The following is a 16037-nucleotide window of genomic DNA, read 5'->3' as shown; positions in this document are numbered from 1 at the left end:
CCTGGAATCCCAGAGACCAAGTGGGAATCTCTGGAAACTGGCAGCCCCAGGCGGGTCCCCAAAGAGCCCTCCATCTGTTCAGGAAGCATTTTTTGAGCATCCTCCCCAGGCCTAGGCCTTCCCTAGGGAGAAGGGGCTGTCTGCAGGCCACACAGTGGGCCTCCCATCTACTCTCCATCTACTCTTGCCCACCCTTGGGACCTGGAGATCCCCAGGGGGCAGGCGACCCCTTCAGGGCTTCCTGGGGTCTCTAAGGAGGCCTTATTAGGACGATCTTTGCCTGACTCCCAGTCCCCAAGCCTGAGCAAAGAGACATCAGGATGTGGAGAGAGGGTTCTGACTCATTTACAGCCTGGTGCTGCTACCTTGAGCAAGGGGCCACATCTTTCTGAGCCTCAGTTTACCCCACCTGTCAAATGGGAACACAAGTAGCTCTTGAGATCATAGAAGTGAACAGGAGCAAAACTGGTTTGTATACTGTGATGAATTATGTGGTCTCTTTGCCCATGGCAGGTGAGGGGGCAGGTCTGACCAGACAGCAAGGTCGTCTAGCCTGGAGCCAATGGAGGCAGCTCAGCCCACAATGTTCTCAGGCCTCATTTCATTCTATCCACAGGGCCCCCTGGACAGACGGGACCACCAGGGCCTGCGGGTCCCCCAGGCTCCAAAGGTGACCGGGGTCAGGCAGGAGAAAAGGGCCCAGCGGGGCCTCCTGGTAAGGACATCCGCCCACACACATACCCTGACATGACTTCGCCCAGTAGGGGAAGGGGCTTAGGGATTCTCCCCTGTCCAAGCAGGTGAGGCATCCCAGATAGCCTCTTTCTTGGTTGGGCTGATGACTGCCATCTAGCAGGGCTCCAGGTTCCCTCCCTCCCACCGCCACCTCCTGGAGCAGCCTCCTTCCAAGCACTCTGGGGCCTGGTCTCACCCGGGACTATGAGAAGAGAAGGCTCCAGCTGTGGGGGTGGGGCTGCTGGGGGCTGGAGGTTGTGCTCCGCATGTAAACAACGCCAAGAGGTCACGCGGCTGCTCCTGGACCCCGTTGGGGCAGGTACGGGGCTGGGCCAGGCTGGCAGCCAGCCTCTCTGCCCCTACCCCAGGGCTGAGGTCATCTGGCCACAGCGCCCGCTGACTTCACTCACGTGACCTCCCTGACCTCCCGCCTGGCTGCCCCGGGTCCCCTCTGCACTGGCTGCGGACGGGAAGTCATTTCATTACATCCCAGGACAGCCCTCCAGGGAGGCTCTGGGACTAGTGGCCACCACCTTGCCCTCCCGGGTCTATTTCTCATCTCTGTAAGGTCAGTCAGGAGGCCCGGCCCTCCTGTGACTCCTCTTTTACCCCCACAGGCCTCTTGGGGCCGCCAGGGCCCCGTGGGCTTCCTGGAGAGATGGGGCGCCCTGGTCCCCCCGGCCCCCCTGGCCCAGCAGGCAGCCCGGGCCTCCCTCCAAACGGCCCCCAAGGCGTCCTCTACTCCCTGCAGCCACCGACGGACAAGGACAGTGAGTGTCACGCTTGAGGGCTGGGGTTGGAGGGCGGGCCAGAATTTGGAGGGTCCACCCCCCAATAGAACCCCATGAAGCAGACTGTCCGTGAGTGGGGCCTCGGCTTTGCCAGGCGGGGGGACGGGGTAGCCTAGGTGGGGGGTGGTCCCCCCAACCCCACGGTTGGCCCCAGGGGTCTGTCCCTGCCTCTGCTCAGCTCCTGCCCCTGGGGTCTGACCCCCTGATGTCCATCTGCTCTCTGGCCTGGCCTTGGGGTCACCTCTGGTGACAGTACCATCACCAAGGTCATCCGTCACCCCGTGCTCTTCGCAAATCCCCTCACTGTAGGCCACTGGACAGGCGCTGATGGTTGGAGCACCTCCCATGTGTGGGACTGTGTGTTTTAACCTCCGGGATACAGCAGTGAGCAAAGCGAGTCTCCTGCCTGCAAGGGCCACAGTCTAGCACAAGAGGGTGCCCTTGAGCACACATAGACCCCGCCGCCCGAGCATGGGGGGAGGGCGGGTCCAGGGAGGGCACCCAAGAGATGGGGCGGGGGTGGGGCCTGCGGCCCATGGAGGGCGTGGCTTTGGTTAAGGGCCCTGGGAAACGAGAAAGGTTTTAAGAAGCGGGTTGAGATTGACTTGGCATTCCGAGTGGGTGATATCCCGGGCACCGTGGGGGCACAGGGACCTCTTGGTCAGCCGTCAGAGAAACCCGAGCCCTCTCCCGCTCCGCGTCCCCCGCCCCCCTCCACCCTGTCCGCCCCGCTCCCCGGGCAGCGCGGCGCTTAGACCTACGTCTGAATCACAGGGTCCCGCTCCGAGCCTCCGTTTCCCCATCCCTAGAGCACGAGTGGTAATACATCCTAACGGAGTTGCTCTGGGGTACCCAGCCCCCAGCCACGAGGGAAGGACTCATTCCCAAGGGGATCGGGGTGCCTGTGCTGCCCTCCGCATGTGCAGGGGCCAGAGCAAAGAAGTCACTGGCGATCAAAACGTCTCACTCGTGGTGGGCTCGGTGGTGCCGCTTGGTGGAGGAGAATGGGTGATGCTTGTTTAGTATCTTGGGGGTCTAAGGGTTCAACCGCCCGGCATCCCTCGGCCACTGAAAGCTCAGCCGGCCAAGCCTGGGCGTGATGCCCCGCATCTGCCGCTGCCTGCCTCGAGTGCTCGGAGCCCCCCTCAGACAGGACCCTCTTTCCCCAGGCCCGGGGTCCCCAAGAGAGGGCAGACTGCCTGGAGGGTGCAGATGTGAACGTTTAGGAAGAGTGTGTGCGTGCGTGTGTGTGTGTGTGTGTGTGTGTGTGTATCGGGGGGCTCCCGGTGGAGGCACCTGGTTAGCCAGCACTGAGCAGCGGTAGCAGGCCCACCGGCCAGGAGGCCTATGGAAGGGCTGCCCAGGCTTCTGTGATGGGGGTAGGCAGGGAAAGGCAGAGGCAGCCACCCCCAGCCCAGATGTTTTGAAGCCTGGCTGTCTGCTTCTGGGTCTGAGATCACATGGGGCTCACCCTGGAGGGACCCAGGCAGACCCCACCCGGCCCCGGGGCCCTGCGGCTCAGACAAGTGGTCAGGGAGGACTTCCTGGAGGAGGCCCTCACAAGAGTGAGCTAGTCAGGTGTGTCAGGACGGGCATGTGGAGGGGAGCCTGGAACAGAGTCTGGCCTGGACAGCGGGGAGGTGAGCAAGGCGGGGCGGGAGTCTCAGGACATGGAATTTTCAGGAAGAGATTTGTACTTTAAACAGAGCCCACAGGGCTTCCCCCCGCCCTCTGATTTGGCCTCCGTGTTGATGGCTCGACAGTAAAGAATCTGCCTGCAATGCAGGAGACTCAGGTTCAATCCCTGGGTTGGGAAGATTGCCTGGAGAAGGAAATGGCAACCCACTCCAATACTCTTGCCTGGAGAATCTCATGGACAGAGGAACCTGGCGGGCCCCAGTCTATCGGATCACAAAGAGTCGGACAGACTGAGTGACTACACACGAGGGAGCTCCTCTGAGCTGAGGGAGCAGTAGCTGCGTGAGGCCCAGCAGGGTCGGGGCTGCTCTTCCTGGCTCTGGGGGACTCAGCTCTAGCCCCCCAGCGCTGCTGGCCCTGCCCCATGGGTCACAGGCCACTCTGCCCTTCCCGCAGGTGGAGACGTGCAGCTGGCCTCCGCAGCCGTGGACACAGTGTTGGCGGGCGTCCCAGGGCCCCGGGGTCCCCCTGGCCCCCCAGGTGAGTGCAGAGGGCAGCAGCAGCAGCTGGTCTCCACTGGTACCCACTCCTGGGCTTCACCTGGGCCAGCAGTCTTGAGGGGGCTGGTTGGAGGCTCATGGCAGGGCACTGGGTCTGCCCCAGCCAGCAGTAGCTTGAGTGGGGGGCCTGCTGCTCATGGGTGGCAGCTCCCCTGGGACTGGACACAGTGTTTCTGGGTGGCCTGACACCCACATGAAGCAGCCTCGGGCCGCCCTCAAGTGAGCCAGAGCAGGGGTGCTCTGGGTGCCAGAGGCCTAGGTCCAGGAGGTCTGCACAGAGGATGGTGGGTGAGACGGAGGGAGCTGGTGGGGGCGGTGCCTGGGAGAGACAGGAGGCCCTGGGCCTTCAGGCAGAAAGCAGGGTCCTGGGAGAGGGGATGGGACCCTCACTGGGGTTGGGGGGGGGCGGGTGTGGCGGGGGGCAGAGCCCAGGTGTGTGGCTGTCTCCTCTGACAGGTTCTAACCCTGAATGAATGAGCAACAGAGGCCCTGGGCGCCCGCAGGGGTGGAGGCGCCTCTTGATTCGGCTCCAGGCTGGGCACTCATTCCAGTCGTTCAGTGTCTCACGCAGTCAGGAAATAACCCACTGAGCGCCTCCTACGAGCTGGCCAGTGTTCTGGGTTCCTGGGATCCTTAGATAAACAAAAGATTTCTGTACTCATGGTACTTGGGTTCTAGTGGAGAAGGTGGGCAGTACCCTCAGTGAATCCCGTAGGGTCCAAAAAGCAGGGCTGGGCTCGCGGCTGGGCCAGGGTGGCAGCATTAAGGAGGGCGCTGGGAGGATGTTGCCTTTTAGCTAGACCGCGTCCAGGCCTCACCCTACCCAGGGCTCACTTTCTTGTAGGTCCTCCCTAGGCATGCCAGGGGGCACTCTGGTAGGCTAGCCACAGAGACCTCACTCTTCCAAATATTCAGGGCATTTAGTCACGAACACCACGCTCTGTACTGCACCCATCAGTCCTGGCCTGACCCTCTGGGGGCTCCCTGGGCCAGAGGGGAGGCTGGCATCCAAACCAGTAGTGGCCAGAGGCAGTGGCTGGTCACTGTCAGAGATATGCCTAGGGAAGAGGTGGGGGTAGGTGCCTGGAAGGCTTCCTGGAGGAGGTGACGCTCAGCCTGAGACTAGTGGGAGTTTGCTGGGATGTGGAGGGGATGGGAACTCCAGGAGGAAGGAACAGCCACCACAAAGGCATGGATCCAGAGGGACTTTCCAGGAGGGTGTTTGACCGATGAAGGTGGAGGAGGCTGGGCTGAGAGAGACCTGTCTGAAAAGTCACTTGGTGGGGAGGGGACTGCTGCATGGATGGGTGACCACCACTCTGGGTGGTAGGCAGCAGTTGTAGTAACCCAGGCAAGGATGGCCTCAGGGAGGTGAGGTCTGAGGTCCCGAGATGGGGCAGGCTCGAGGGAGATTTGCCTGAGGACTGACCGGCTGGGGAGGGGCTGCAGGGCGCCCCCACCCCAACCCCGTGGATGAGGCTGTGGGAACAGGAGCAGGTTGTGGTGTAGGGGTTGCAGGCAGGGAGAGGGGCTTGCAGTGGGCTCTCCACTCTGGGGGTGGGCAGGGGGCTGGAGACCCCATGCCCCCTCCCTCACCATTTATTCACCTCCCCTTTCTGCACTGCCCAAGGAGACAGACCCAGGGCGGGGCCCGGGGTGGGAGGGTGGGAGGGCCCCTCTCCAGAGCCGATGAGGGGGCAGGGGGTGTCTCCGGCTCCAGGTGACCATCTGTGACTCTGCCGGCAGGGCCCCCTGGACCACACGGCCCCCCTGGACCCCCGGGTGTGCCTGGATCCCAGGTAAGGTCTCACCCATCTCTGGCGAGGGTGAGGGCACTGTTTCCCTAGGAAGGCAGGAGCCGGGCTTCTTAGCAGCACAGTTGCTCAGGAAGAAACCAGCCTACCTGGCTGGTCCCCACCTGAGTCCAGGTGGGCCCGAGGGGAAGGCAGGCATGGGATCCTGGTTTTCTTAGCAACAATAACCCTTTACTACCCACCCTACCTGGGCCCCACAGTAGTTAGCATCATTCCCATTTCATAGATGAGCTAACCCGAGGTCATGCAGGTGGTGTGTGGGGCTGGGCCAGGATCACAGCCGTGGCCAATCTTCAATGGGAATTGCCTGCGTTGGGGGGGCACTCTGAAGCCTGACAGTGCAGCCCCAACCCCCAGCTTGCTTTGCCTCCTCAGCTGTGTGACCTTGGGCAGAAAGACAGCCTCTCTGGGCTCCTGCTCCTTGGCTGCTAAGAAGGGGCCTCCCCGGTGGGTTGTTACAGGGAGTGAAAGAGAAATAAAGTGCTGGGGGGGTGCCTTGTGCTGTAGAGCCCCAGGGGTCTGGGGGGACGTCACACAGAGGAGGGGGGACTTTGGACACCAAGGCAGGAAGGGTTTCTTTTGGGGATGTCTGCACAGAGCTTCCTGCAGCTCATCCAGACCGAGGGCTTCAGGTTCCCTGGAACTCGGGCCTGGGTGGGTGGGAGGCGGGGGTGACTGAGAAGCGGGTCCCCCACTGCAAGGCTGGACAGCTCACCCCTGACAAAAGGGCAGGAGCGGGTGTAAGGCTGACAGAGGCTCCCGTGAGAAGGGCTGGGGGCAGCAGAACCCCTTCCAGAGGCACAAGCCCACACGACAGGCAAGGTCAGAGATGATGGTGTGCCTGACCCTTCCCCCCACCTACCTGTTCGTGCCAACTCCTTTCAGGGTCCCCATCGTGTTATCCCAGCGGTGACAGGGACGCGGAGGCTCAGAGAGGTTCTGTCATTTGCCAGAGTCACCCAGCAGGGGAGCAGAGCGGGGGCCCGGCAGGGCTGGGGTCACTCCAGGCCCTGCTCCGGCTTTCTCGGGGTCCCTGCCCTCTGCTAGCAGGTAGTCTGATGGGGGAGGCAGATGTGATAGAGAGTAACTGGGGCGAGACCTACAGCGACAGGAGGCGGGTGGCCGGAGTGGGATGACAGACAGGAGAAGGTGAGGCTTCGACTGAGCCCCGAGGAACCAGAAAGGAGCATTCACACGAAGATGCCAAGAGCAGGAAAAGGGAAACGTAAGTGCCAAGGTCCTGGGGCCGGGAAACACCAGGCGGGTCCTGAGCGAAGGCGCGTGTTGGGGGAGGTGAGGTGGGAGGGAAGTGGGCAGAGGGGTACCTGCAGAGCCGATGTGTGGACCTGGGCCACAGTGAAAGGGGGGCTTATCGAGTGTCAGGGAGGGAGCGTCCAGGACCCCATTTTCGTCTTTCCAGGGCCCCTCTGGCTGTGGCTTGAGGGGAAGGTGGGGGCAGGGGAGTGGAGCAGGGAGACCCAGGAGGAGACCGGGGCAGCGCAGAGGAAACAGACGTATCTAGAAAGTGGACCTGACAGGTCGGGCTGATGGAATAAATTCAGTGAGGGCGGGAAGCGGAAGGTTAACTGCGAGGTGCTTACAGGAGCAGCTGTGGATCGTGGAGCCATTTCATGGGAAAGAGCGACTGCAGGGTGGGGGCTGGACGGCTGGGCCGGGGGAGACCAGGAGTTCCACTTTGGAGAGGTTGAGTGGGGGTGCCTCCTGGCCGGCCAGGTCGGGGTGCTAGAGGACGGTTCGATGTGCAGCTCTGGGGCTCCAGGGAGCCTTCTGACCAGGCCTCAGCGCTGAGGGGAGCCCAGGTGGGGACCCTCGCCCTCACCACTAGTAGGAGTGGTGTTAGTGACTCAGTCGTGTCTGATTGTGCGACCCCGTGGACTGTAGTCTGCCCGGCTCCCCCAGGCTCCCCTGTCCCTGGGATTTCCCAGGCAAGGATTCTGGAGTGGGTTGCCATTCCCTTCTCCAGGGGATCGTCCCAACCCAGGGATCGAACCCAGGTCTCCTGCGTTGGCAGGTGGATTCTTTACCATCTGAGCCACCAGGGAAGCCTGAGATCACCACTGCTGTCGCTCATTCGCAGAGGGCCCTTTCCGAGTGCTGGGGGCATGTGTGCATGGCCATCTGGTCCCTTTCTCCCTGGGCTTCCCTGGTGGCTCAGACTGTGAAGAATCTGCCTGCCAATGCAGGAGACACAGGAGACTTGAGTTTGATCCCTGGAGGAGGCGATGGCAACCCCCTCTAGTGTTCTTGTCTGGAGAATCCCATGGACAGGGGAGCCTGGGGGGCTACAGGCCATGAGGTCGCAGAGAGTCTGACATGACTGAGCACGCACGCACACATGTGCCTTCTCCAAGTGATGACCATACTTGGCATTGGCCCATTTCACAGATGAGAAGATGGAGGACTCGGTGGAAGCCCACGGTCATCCACTGGCCAGTGGCCGGGGCTCCAGGAGCAGACAGGCCCCCGCTGTGGCACCCCCCATTTCCTCTCCCGCCCACCCTCCTCCTGTCCTGCTTTTCAGATTTCCAGAGCCCAGTGCAGGGAGAGGGCGTGCAGAGGACTAAGGGGTTGTGAAGGGCACAGCTTAACTTGCTTTGTCTGATTTTCTGCAGGGCCTGGCTGGAGAGCGGGGCGCCACGGGGCCGTCTGTAAGTGTGGGGCCATGTGTGTGGGCCTCCCCCGGGGCGACGGGCTCTGGTGCAGGCACAGGGTACCAACTCGGTGGGTGTCTGCCCCAGGCAGCCCGGCTGAGCTCAGGCCTCGGGCATGCCAGACCCAGCCCAGCCGGGATGGAGCAGAGGGAGAGAATCAGGCAAGCTGGGTGCAGCGCCAGCTGCCCAAGTTGGGAACGGGGGACTTTGGGAAGTGGGGACCCCCCCCCGGGCATATGAAGTATGGGCTGAAATAGCCGCCTACTGAAGGGCTCGGATAAGAGTCCTGAGGTTCTTCTGGGGAGCCCAGTTCCCTGGGTTAACGTGCTGTGTGACCTGCAGAGTCCCTTGCTTTCTCTGAACTTCCCAGGAGTAGATATAGACAGCTGACCACTCATTTCCCATCTTAAAAATAAGAATTCACAAGACTCAGCCCCTATCTCCAGGGCCAAGGAAGTGGGCACATGCCCAAGTCTTATGTCAGAGGCACGAGGCTGCGGGAGAAGGGGGGTTCTTTGCTGAGCGTCTTCTATGTGGAGGCCCTCTTCATCCATAGTGGGTTTAAGCCTCACAGTGCCCCCGCGAGATGGTACTTTGTTTTCCCTCTTTGCTAGAACTGGCAGCTGAGGCCCAGAGAGGTTAACCAACTTGCCCTAGGTCACACAGCTAGACCAAAGTAGAGCCAAGATTTAAACCCAGGAGTGTTAGCCTCCAAAGGCAGGCCTTCCCCAAGCTTGTTATTGAGAGTGATTTATTTAATCCTCCTAATAGCTCTGTGAGGCAGGCACTGTTATTATCCCCATTTTGGAGATGGAAAAACTGAGGCACGGAGAGGTAAAGTCACACAAGAGTAAGTGGCCTCCTAGGTGTTATGGTGAGGCTGATATTACCGGCCCCGTTTTATTTATTTAAATTTTAATTTTTTACATTTATTTATTTTGGCTGTGCTGGGTCTTTGCTGCAGTACATAGGTTCTCTAATTGCAGTGCGGCCTGTGAGATCTTAGTTCCTTGACCAGGAACTGAACCCACGTCCCCCCGCACTGGAAGGTGGATTCTCAACCACTGGACCAACCAGGGAAGTCCCTGGCCCCAATTTTAGAGTCAGGGAAACAGAGGGGAAGGGCAGAGGACTTGATCCCTGAAAGGGCCAGAACCTGGATTCCAACCTGACTCCTCCCTCCCTAGAAACAGAATTAAGCCCCTAAAGTCAAGGCCATGCCGGCCTGTGCAGAGGTCCCTGGTAGAGAAGCTGGGCACCCATCACTGACTGCGTGACTTTCTTCCCAGGGGGAGCCTGGCGGGAAGGGGGAAGAGGAGGAGAAAGCCGCCGCTGAGGTAACTGTGCCCCTGGGCCCGTGCTCCCCCCTGCCCCCTGGCTGTGTCCTTGCAGGCCAGTCCAGTGGAGCTGGACCTACACTTCTTCCTGAGCGGGGCATCAGCCGCAGGGCGAGTGGGGGCCCACCCAGCGGGAGAGGCAGTGGAGTGAATGGTGACTGCAGCCCGGTGTGAAGTCAGCTGCAGTGGGGGAGCACAGATGGGATGACTGGCCCGGGGCCTGAGGGTGGGGGCAACCCCACTGGAGAGGGCGGAGGAGCCACGGACCTGCAGATGAGACCCTCTGTTTGAAGGAGGCCTCAGGCTGTGGGGTCTCTCTCCAGGGACAGGGCCTTCCCATGACAGTGCCTGGCACACGGATGTGCCCAAGGTTGCAGTGCTGGTGGGCTGAAGGGTGTATGGGCAGGTGGAGAGCTGGCTGGTGGATGTGGGAGAGGATGGATGGAAGAGGAAGGCTGGGAGCACACAGCGGCCAGAGCAAGACAGGGCAGGGTTGGGGCGTGGATGGAGCACGAGCATGGCTGTAGGGACCATACCTTCTGGGAAGCAGAGGGGAGGCTGGGGACCAGGATGATGAGAAGGGAGCGAGGCTGGTGGGGCAAGCTGAGAATGAGTCACCTGGTGTGACAGGGCTCAGCCAGACGTCCAGCACAGCAGGCATGCAGCACCCCTGAGTGAGCTTGGGGAGATCCTAAGCCAGGAGTGGGGGTGTCTGGAGAGATGGGCAGTGGGCATTGGAGGTGGGCAGCTGTTTGAGGCAGGCTGGGCTGGAGGGGGTAAAGCTGGGATCAGGGGACCTTCCAGAGGTCCTTATGGGACTGGAGAAGGGGGAAGAGGCTGGAACCATGGCAGCCATGGTAGGCACAAGAGGCAGTGGGAGGAAGATGTGAATGCTGGGGTCACTTGTGATGGAAGACTGGGAGGGTACCCACGACTTCCCCCTGCCCAGTTTCATCAGCATGCCTCCTGTGGCCCAGGGACTGAGGCTTAACTGGGTCCTAACAGAGGGGGCCTGGAGCCCCTGCTCCTCACTGGGGACACCCCCATCCCAGACACTACCCAGAGCCCAGCTTCTCATGGTCTTTGATGGGAAGAGCTCTCTTGTGTAACTCAGTAGCGTGCTCTCCGGTTTTCTTTAGCTTTAAGCTCAATTAATCTGAGTGTCATGACAGAGCTGTCATGTTCCACCAGCCAAAAAGGTTCCTGTTTGCTGCAGACGCCAGGGCGGGGCTTTGCCTCTCTACCATCACTTTTTTTTTTTTTTCAAAGTGACCTTGTCATCTTGTCTCCTCCATTAATCAGCCTATTCACGTGTCCTGACACACGAGGTCCTTCGCCATGTGTAGGCTGGGTCCCAGGAACGCAGAGGCGCCATCTTTGTGCCCTCCCACGGGCCTTCCGGAAGCCTCGGCTCTGCCCTCGGGTGGGTGGGACCGGGAAGGAGACCAGCAAAGCGCCTTCCGACCATGGGTCCCTATGAGGTGCTCTTCCCACAGCAGGATATTTTCTGGAAAGAAGGGCGCACAGGGAGGCAGCTGGCGGTCACGGGAGCAGGCGAGCTCAGGCTGGAGGCAGACAGGCCTGTGTGAAGCCCCGGGCTTGGCCATTTCCGGCTTGTCCACTTCCGGGCTGTGGGGCCGCAGGACTCTGGTCACCCCGTCTGGGCTTCAAGTTCCGTGTCTGTGAACTGGAGTTCGAACCCCAGCCCTGGTGCCGGGGTGTCTCTTATCTGTGGTGGCCGTTGTGTTGACGATGGTGACCAGAGGAAGTGGCGGGCTGGGACAGGATGCTGGAGCAGAGTGGCCCTGACCCCACGGCTTTCTCCACCCCAGGGCGAGGGGGTGCAGCAGCTGCGGGAGGCCCTGAAGATTTTGGCCGAGAGAGTGCTCATCCTGGAGCACATGATTGGGATCCACGGTGAGTGGTGACCCACGCTGAGCCCAGCATCTTCCTCCGCCCACCTCCCCTGCTGCCCTCGCCGTGCTGCCTCTGATCCCCTCTCTCCCTGCCCTGATGGCCCTTGTCCCACCCCTGCTCAAGAACCCTCCATGGCTCCCTGCTGCCCGAGACCAACATAGAGCTCCCAAGTCCCTCCCCTAGCACAGCCTGGTGTCCGGTGACTCAGCCATCATCCAGGTGCCCGGGGCCCCTCCCACCTCCACACCTCTGCTCAGACTGGTCCCTCCGCCTCCTGAACACCAGCTCCGGCCTCAGGGCCTACTCTAGGATCTCTTCCTCTGGGAAGCCGCCCTCCTGTCTTCTCCTTGTGCTCCGCTGAGCCTTCTGTTCCCTTATGGGGTAGGGTGTCTATATCTCTCCCTGGCACCTCTGCAGTGCCTGGAACCTGGCCCTGGTCAGCATTGTTTGAAGAATGAATGAATGAGTAAATGGTGAATAGGTAGATGAGTGAGTGGGAGAATGAATGAACGGATGAATGAGTGAATGAATGGATGAATGGATGAGTGAATGAATGGATGAGTGGATGAATGGATGAATGGATGAGTGAATGAGTGGATGAATAAATGAGTGAGGGAATGAATGCATGAGGACTAGACGCTGGCAGCCGCTTTGTCCCACCCTCACTGGGCACAGAGCTTCCCTGGCTGGTGGGACTGGAAGTGAAGGGGCTTCGCGGGCTCCGGAGGCCCTGCGTGAGCCCACCCTCCTGCTTTCCTTCCAGATCCCCAGGCCACCCCTGAGGGGGGCTCTGGCCAGGATGCCGCCCTGAGAGCCAACCTCAAGATGAAGCGCGGAGGCCCCCCACCCGATGGCTCCCTGGCCGCCCTGCTCGGGCCCGACCCCGGGCAGAGGAGTGCTGGCCGGACCAGCGGCGGGAAGTAAGAGGCCAGCTCTCCCAGAGGAGCCCCGGCTCCGCCAGAGACCCCGCCCCGAGGCCTGTGCTGCCGTCGGCACTGAGGACGCCCCAAGTGGGACTGGGCTCCAGGCCTGGGTGCCCGTCAGGGATACTGGCTCCCGGGGGCCTTGGGGACATATGGCAATGCCAGAGGCGGGGGCCAGAGGGGCCCAGCGCCCCCGGCGGAGCCCTGCCCTGGTCTCTGCCCTCTCCACCCCCACTCCCTGCTGGAGACGGGGTCTGGTGGCTGGGCGGGGCGCAGGAATCGTCATAATACTCGTCATTTACTGGGTCCCTGAGTCGTCTGGGCCCATCCGAGGAACTTCCCTACATTGTCTCATTTAACCCTTAGGACGTAGGCTTGTTCCCCCCACTTTACATGGGGGCAGAGGCTGGGAGAGGATAAATCACCTGCCCGAGGCCCCTGGACCGTGGAGGACTGGGGCAGGATTTGAACCTGTGTTCTGTCTACCTGCCAGCTCCCCCTCTTCACGGGGACACTTAGACAGGGCAGGCGCTGGGCCGGGCAGCCCTGGAGGCTCCAGCCGGGAAGGAGGGCAGGCCCTGCCCAGCTAGAGACCCTGGGGGCCCTCCGGCCTCCTTCCTAGACACCCCTCCCTGGGCTCGGGGGTCTGCTTCACAGGTGGGGAGGTGGGCAGGTTGGCCTTTAGCTGCTCTTGAAGGCCAGGGAAACTTTGAATAAACCCCTGACAGTCAGTGGACTTGGAGACCATGAGAGAGGAGCGTTGGGGTGCCAGGATCCTCAGACTGAATTGGCATCGCCCCCTGCTGCATCCTAATCCCTCTGACCCCACCCACCCTGCCAGGGCCTCCCATAGCTGAGCAGCGAGGAGGAGGATTGAATGGGACGGTGCCCCCACTGGGGCCGTCCCTCCAGCCCCAGCTTCTCCCAGACTTGCTGAGAACCAGCAGGGTTAGGGTTAGTGTGGCCCCTTCGAGTTACAAGGCAAGTCCTGTGTCCCAAGGAGGAGGAGGGGTCGCCACCTGATTCCCAGGCCCTGCTGGGGAGAGACACTCTGCGCTCGGTCCTGCGGGCCCAGCCTGGCTCCCGTCCTGGGTCCTGGTGCCCCAGAGCAGCTCAGACCACAGCCCTCAAGGCCTCTTGGGCGTCAGGTCCTCTGTGCCCTGGACCCTCCCTGGTGCTCCTCTCTTGCCATCTCGGCCACAGCAGCAAACGCAGACATTCCCAGGTGCTGGCACCGCCCCCATGGTCTCCCCTTATGGCAGGAGTGACTTGTCCCCACCGCCCTTGGTGCTACTGGGAGGCTGTGCCCCCTCCCTCTGGGCCCTGGTAGCCTCTCCCTGCCCTCGAGGTCTGGACTGCCCCTCAGGAGGCAGGGCTGGCTGGGTGGGGGGCCAGGATGTGGCTTCTTGCAAGCCTGTCTTCACGGAGGGTCGGTAACCCTCTGACAATAAAGTTGCTCTCCCACTGTGGTCTGGCGTCACATGGTAGCTGGCCGTCGGGGAGGCCAGGTCAGCTTCGGCCAGGCCCAGCCCCGGGGGGATCTGACGGGAGCCTCTGGGAGTCAAGGGGACCACAAGGCCCCGAGGCAGGGCAGCCTGGCTCTGCCCCCTGGGAGCCCCATAAAGGGGGCTAAGAGAGCGAGGGGTGCTCTTCAGAGGCCGCCCCACCTTCCAGTCTAGGCTGGGCCCTGGGCCAGCTCTGCTAGTGGGAGAGAGTGAGGTGGGGAGGGTGCTGGGCCCTGGGCAGAGGGACCCATACCCGCCACGCTCCTGCCCCGGGCCTAGGGTCTTGGACTTTTTTGCCTGGGCCCAAGTCCAGGTGGGGGCCCTGGGACCGTCCCCTGAGTCCTCAGCCGAGGCCGGGGACTGGCTGAATGCCGCCCAGGGCTTCCTGCAGGCCGTGTCCCACCAGAACTCAGGGCCTTGCTGGGCCCACCGCCACCGCACACGCTCTGATGGCAGCCCCCTTCCCACGGCAAGACGGTGTGTTTCCAGCTGGAAGTGTCGGGCTGAAGCAGGAACCAGGGGCCCGGTCTGGGAAGACCCTAAACACTGGAGGGGGAGACGCCAACCCAGAGGGGACGGGTGGCTGTGGCCGCTTCTCACTGTCACTCCGGCCTCCCCCTTCCACCTGGATGGTGGCATGACCTTTCTGAAGTGCACGCAGGCAGCACCCCCTTTACTCATGAAGCAGTGGTAGCTCCTTGTTCCTGCTCTGCAACTTGTCACTGTCATCCAAGCCTCTATCCTCCTGGCTGCTAGCCGCACGGAGGCACCACCTGGTCTTGTCTCTGTAATGCCTGTGGGTGTGGGTGCCCCGCAAGGCGCTTGGTGCCTGCAGGGCATGGGAGAGAACAGGACACAGGGCCGGGGTGTCTGGGCCTCACAACCCAGGGGATCACAGCTCTTGGCTTCGGGCAAGAGCCTCAGACGCATCGCCTCCTCTGACACCTGCGTCCCACAGCTGGCTCGGCCCCTCGTGAGCCCCGTCGTGAGCCCCGTCGTGACCATGTCTGTGCTGATGTGTGGAGGCCCTGACCTGCACAGCCTGCAGGTCCCACAATGAATTCAGACAGTGAGGCACGTCACCTGGAGTGCCCCGGGGATCTGGGACGGGGCTTCCAGGGCAGGCCCCCTTCCTCTGCCCATCTCCGCGCAGCCCCTGGGGAGGGGGTTCATAAGGGTCAGCCCAATACAGGGGCCAGGCATCCCTGAGCCCCCACCCCACCCCCCATCTGCAAGGTCCAACCAGGGGGATAAGGAGGGAGAATTGGCTCAGCCTCTCCCCTGGCTCAGCTCGCCACCCTCCTGCCACCCTCAGAGCACACCCTCTCTCCAGGCACTGCCTCCTGTGCCCTGGTGTCCAGATCAAATCAGAACAGGGGCGGGCAGACAGCTCTTCACTAATACCTTCCCTTCCAGGCCTGCTCCCCCAGGGTCCTGAGCAGCCCTAGTCCGTGGGACCCTCTTCTCCCCACCCCTCTGCCTGGCTGAGCCTGGGGGAGCAAGACATCAAAGGATGCAGACTCAGGGCCCTGACTTGGGCCCCCCTCTCCCTGGCCGGGGTCCCCAGCATCTCCTGGGCAGGGCAGGTGCAGGGCTGGGAGTCTAGGCCTGGACGCAGTTCCTCCACTCACAGCCAGGAACCCCCGCCAGCCCTACCTTAGTCAGCCACCAGCCAAAGCAGAAATTCAGGATCGCCTAGGTCAGACAGTGGCTCAGTTGGTAAAGAATCTGACACCTGGGTTCGATCCCTGGGCTGGGAAGATCCCCTGGAGGAGGGCATGGCAACCCACTCAGTATTCTTGCCTGGAGAATCCCATGGACAGAGGAACCTGGCAGGCTACAGTTCATGGGGTCACGAAGAGTCAGACAGGACTGAGTGACTAACACTTTCACTTCCAGGTCAGACAGTGACTCTTGGCAAGTGCCTGGATGTGGCCACAGTGTGGAGAGGACTCCGCTGCGCTGACCTTCAGTGGCTCCCACCGGGTCAGCGGCACCTGTGGTTAAAACATCCAAAGGCCCCTGTGCTGACTGACCACAGCTCCCCGCATGCCCCCACCATCCCGACCTCTCCTCTATCCTCCCTGGAATCTAGCACCCGGCTCCAGCGCCAGGAACAGAACCTATGGTGATGGATGGGCTCCT

At 61.8% G+C, this 16037-nt stretch overlaps 1 protein-coding gene across 3 annotated transcripts in view; it reads left to right on the top strand.

Moving 5' to 3' along the window:
• Positions 1-13856, top strand: part of COL26A1 (collagen type XXVI alpha 1 chain) — a 164854-nt gene extending 150998 nt beyond the window's left edge. For all 3 annotated transcript variants that reach the window (XM_061402020.1, XM_061402021.1, XM_061402022.1), the window contains 8 exons: positions 617-715; positions 1353-1505; positions 3621-3704; positions 5471-5523; positions 8172-8207; positions 9500-9547; positions 11380-11464; positions 12228-13856. In XM_061402020.1, coding sequence (XP_061258004.1) covers positions 617-715; positions 1353-1505; positions 3621-3704; positions 5471-5523; positions 8172-8207; positions 9500-9547; positions 11380-11464; positions 12228-12388 — 719 coding nt within the window. In that variant the 3' untranslated portion in view covers positions 12389-13856. The remainder of the gene's footprint in view (positions 1-616; positions 716-1352; positions 1506-3620; positions 3705-5470; positions 5524-8171; positions 8208-9499; positions 9548-11379; positions 11465-12227) is intronic.
• Positions 13857-16037: the final 2181 nt, after the last annotated feature.

Source organism: Bos javanicus, chromosome 25 (assembly GCF_032452875.1).
Source record: "Bos javanicus breed banteng chromosome 25, ARS-OSU_banteng_1.0, whole genome shotgun sequence".
Classification (NCBI taxonomy): Eukaryota; Metazoa; Chordata; class Mammalia; order Artiodactyla; family Bovidae; genus Bos; species Bos javanicus.
This window is presented reverse-complemented; position numbering and strand designations above follow the sequence as displayed.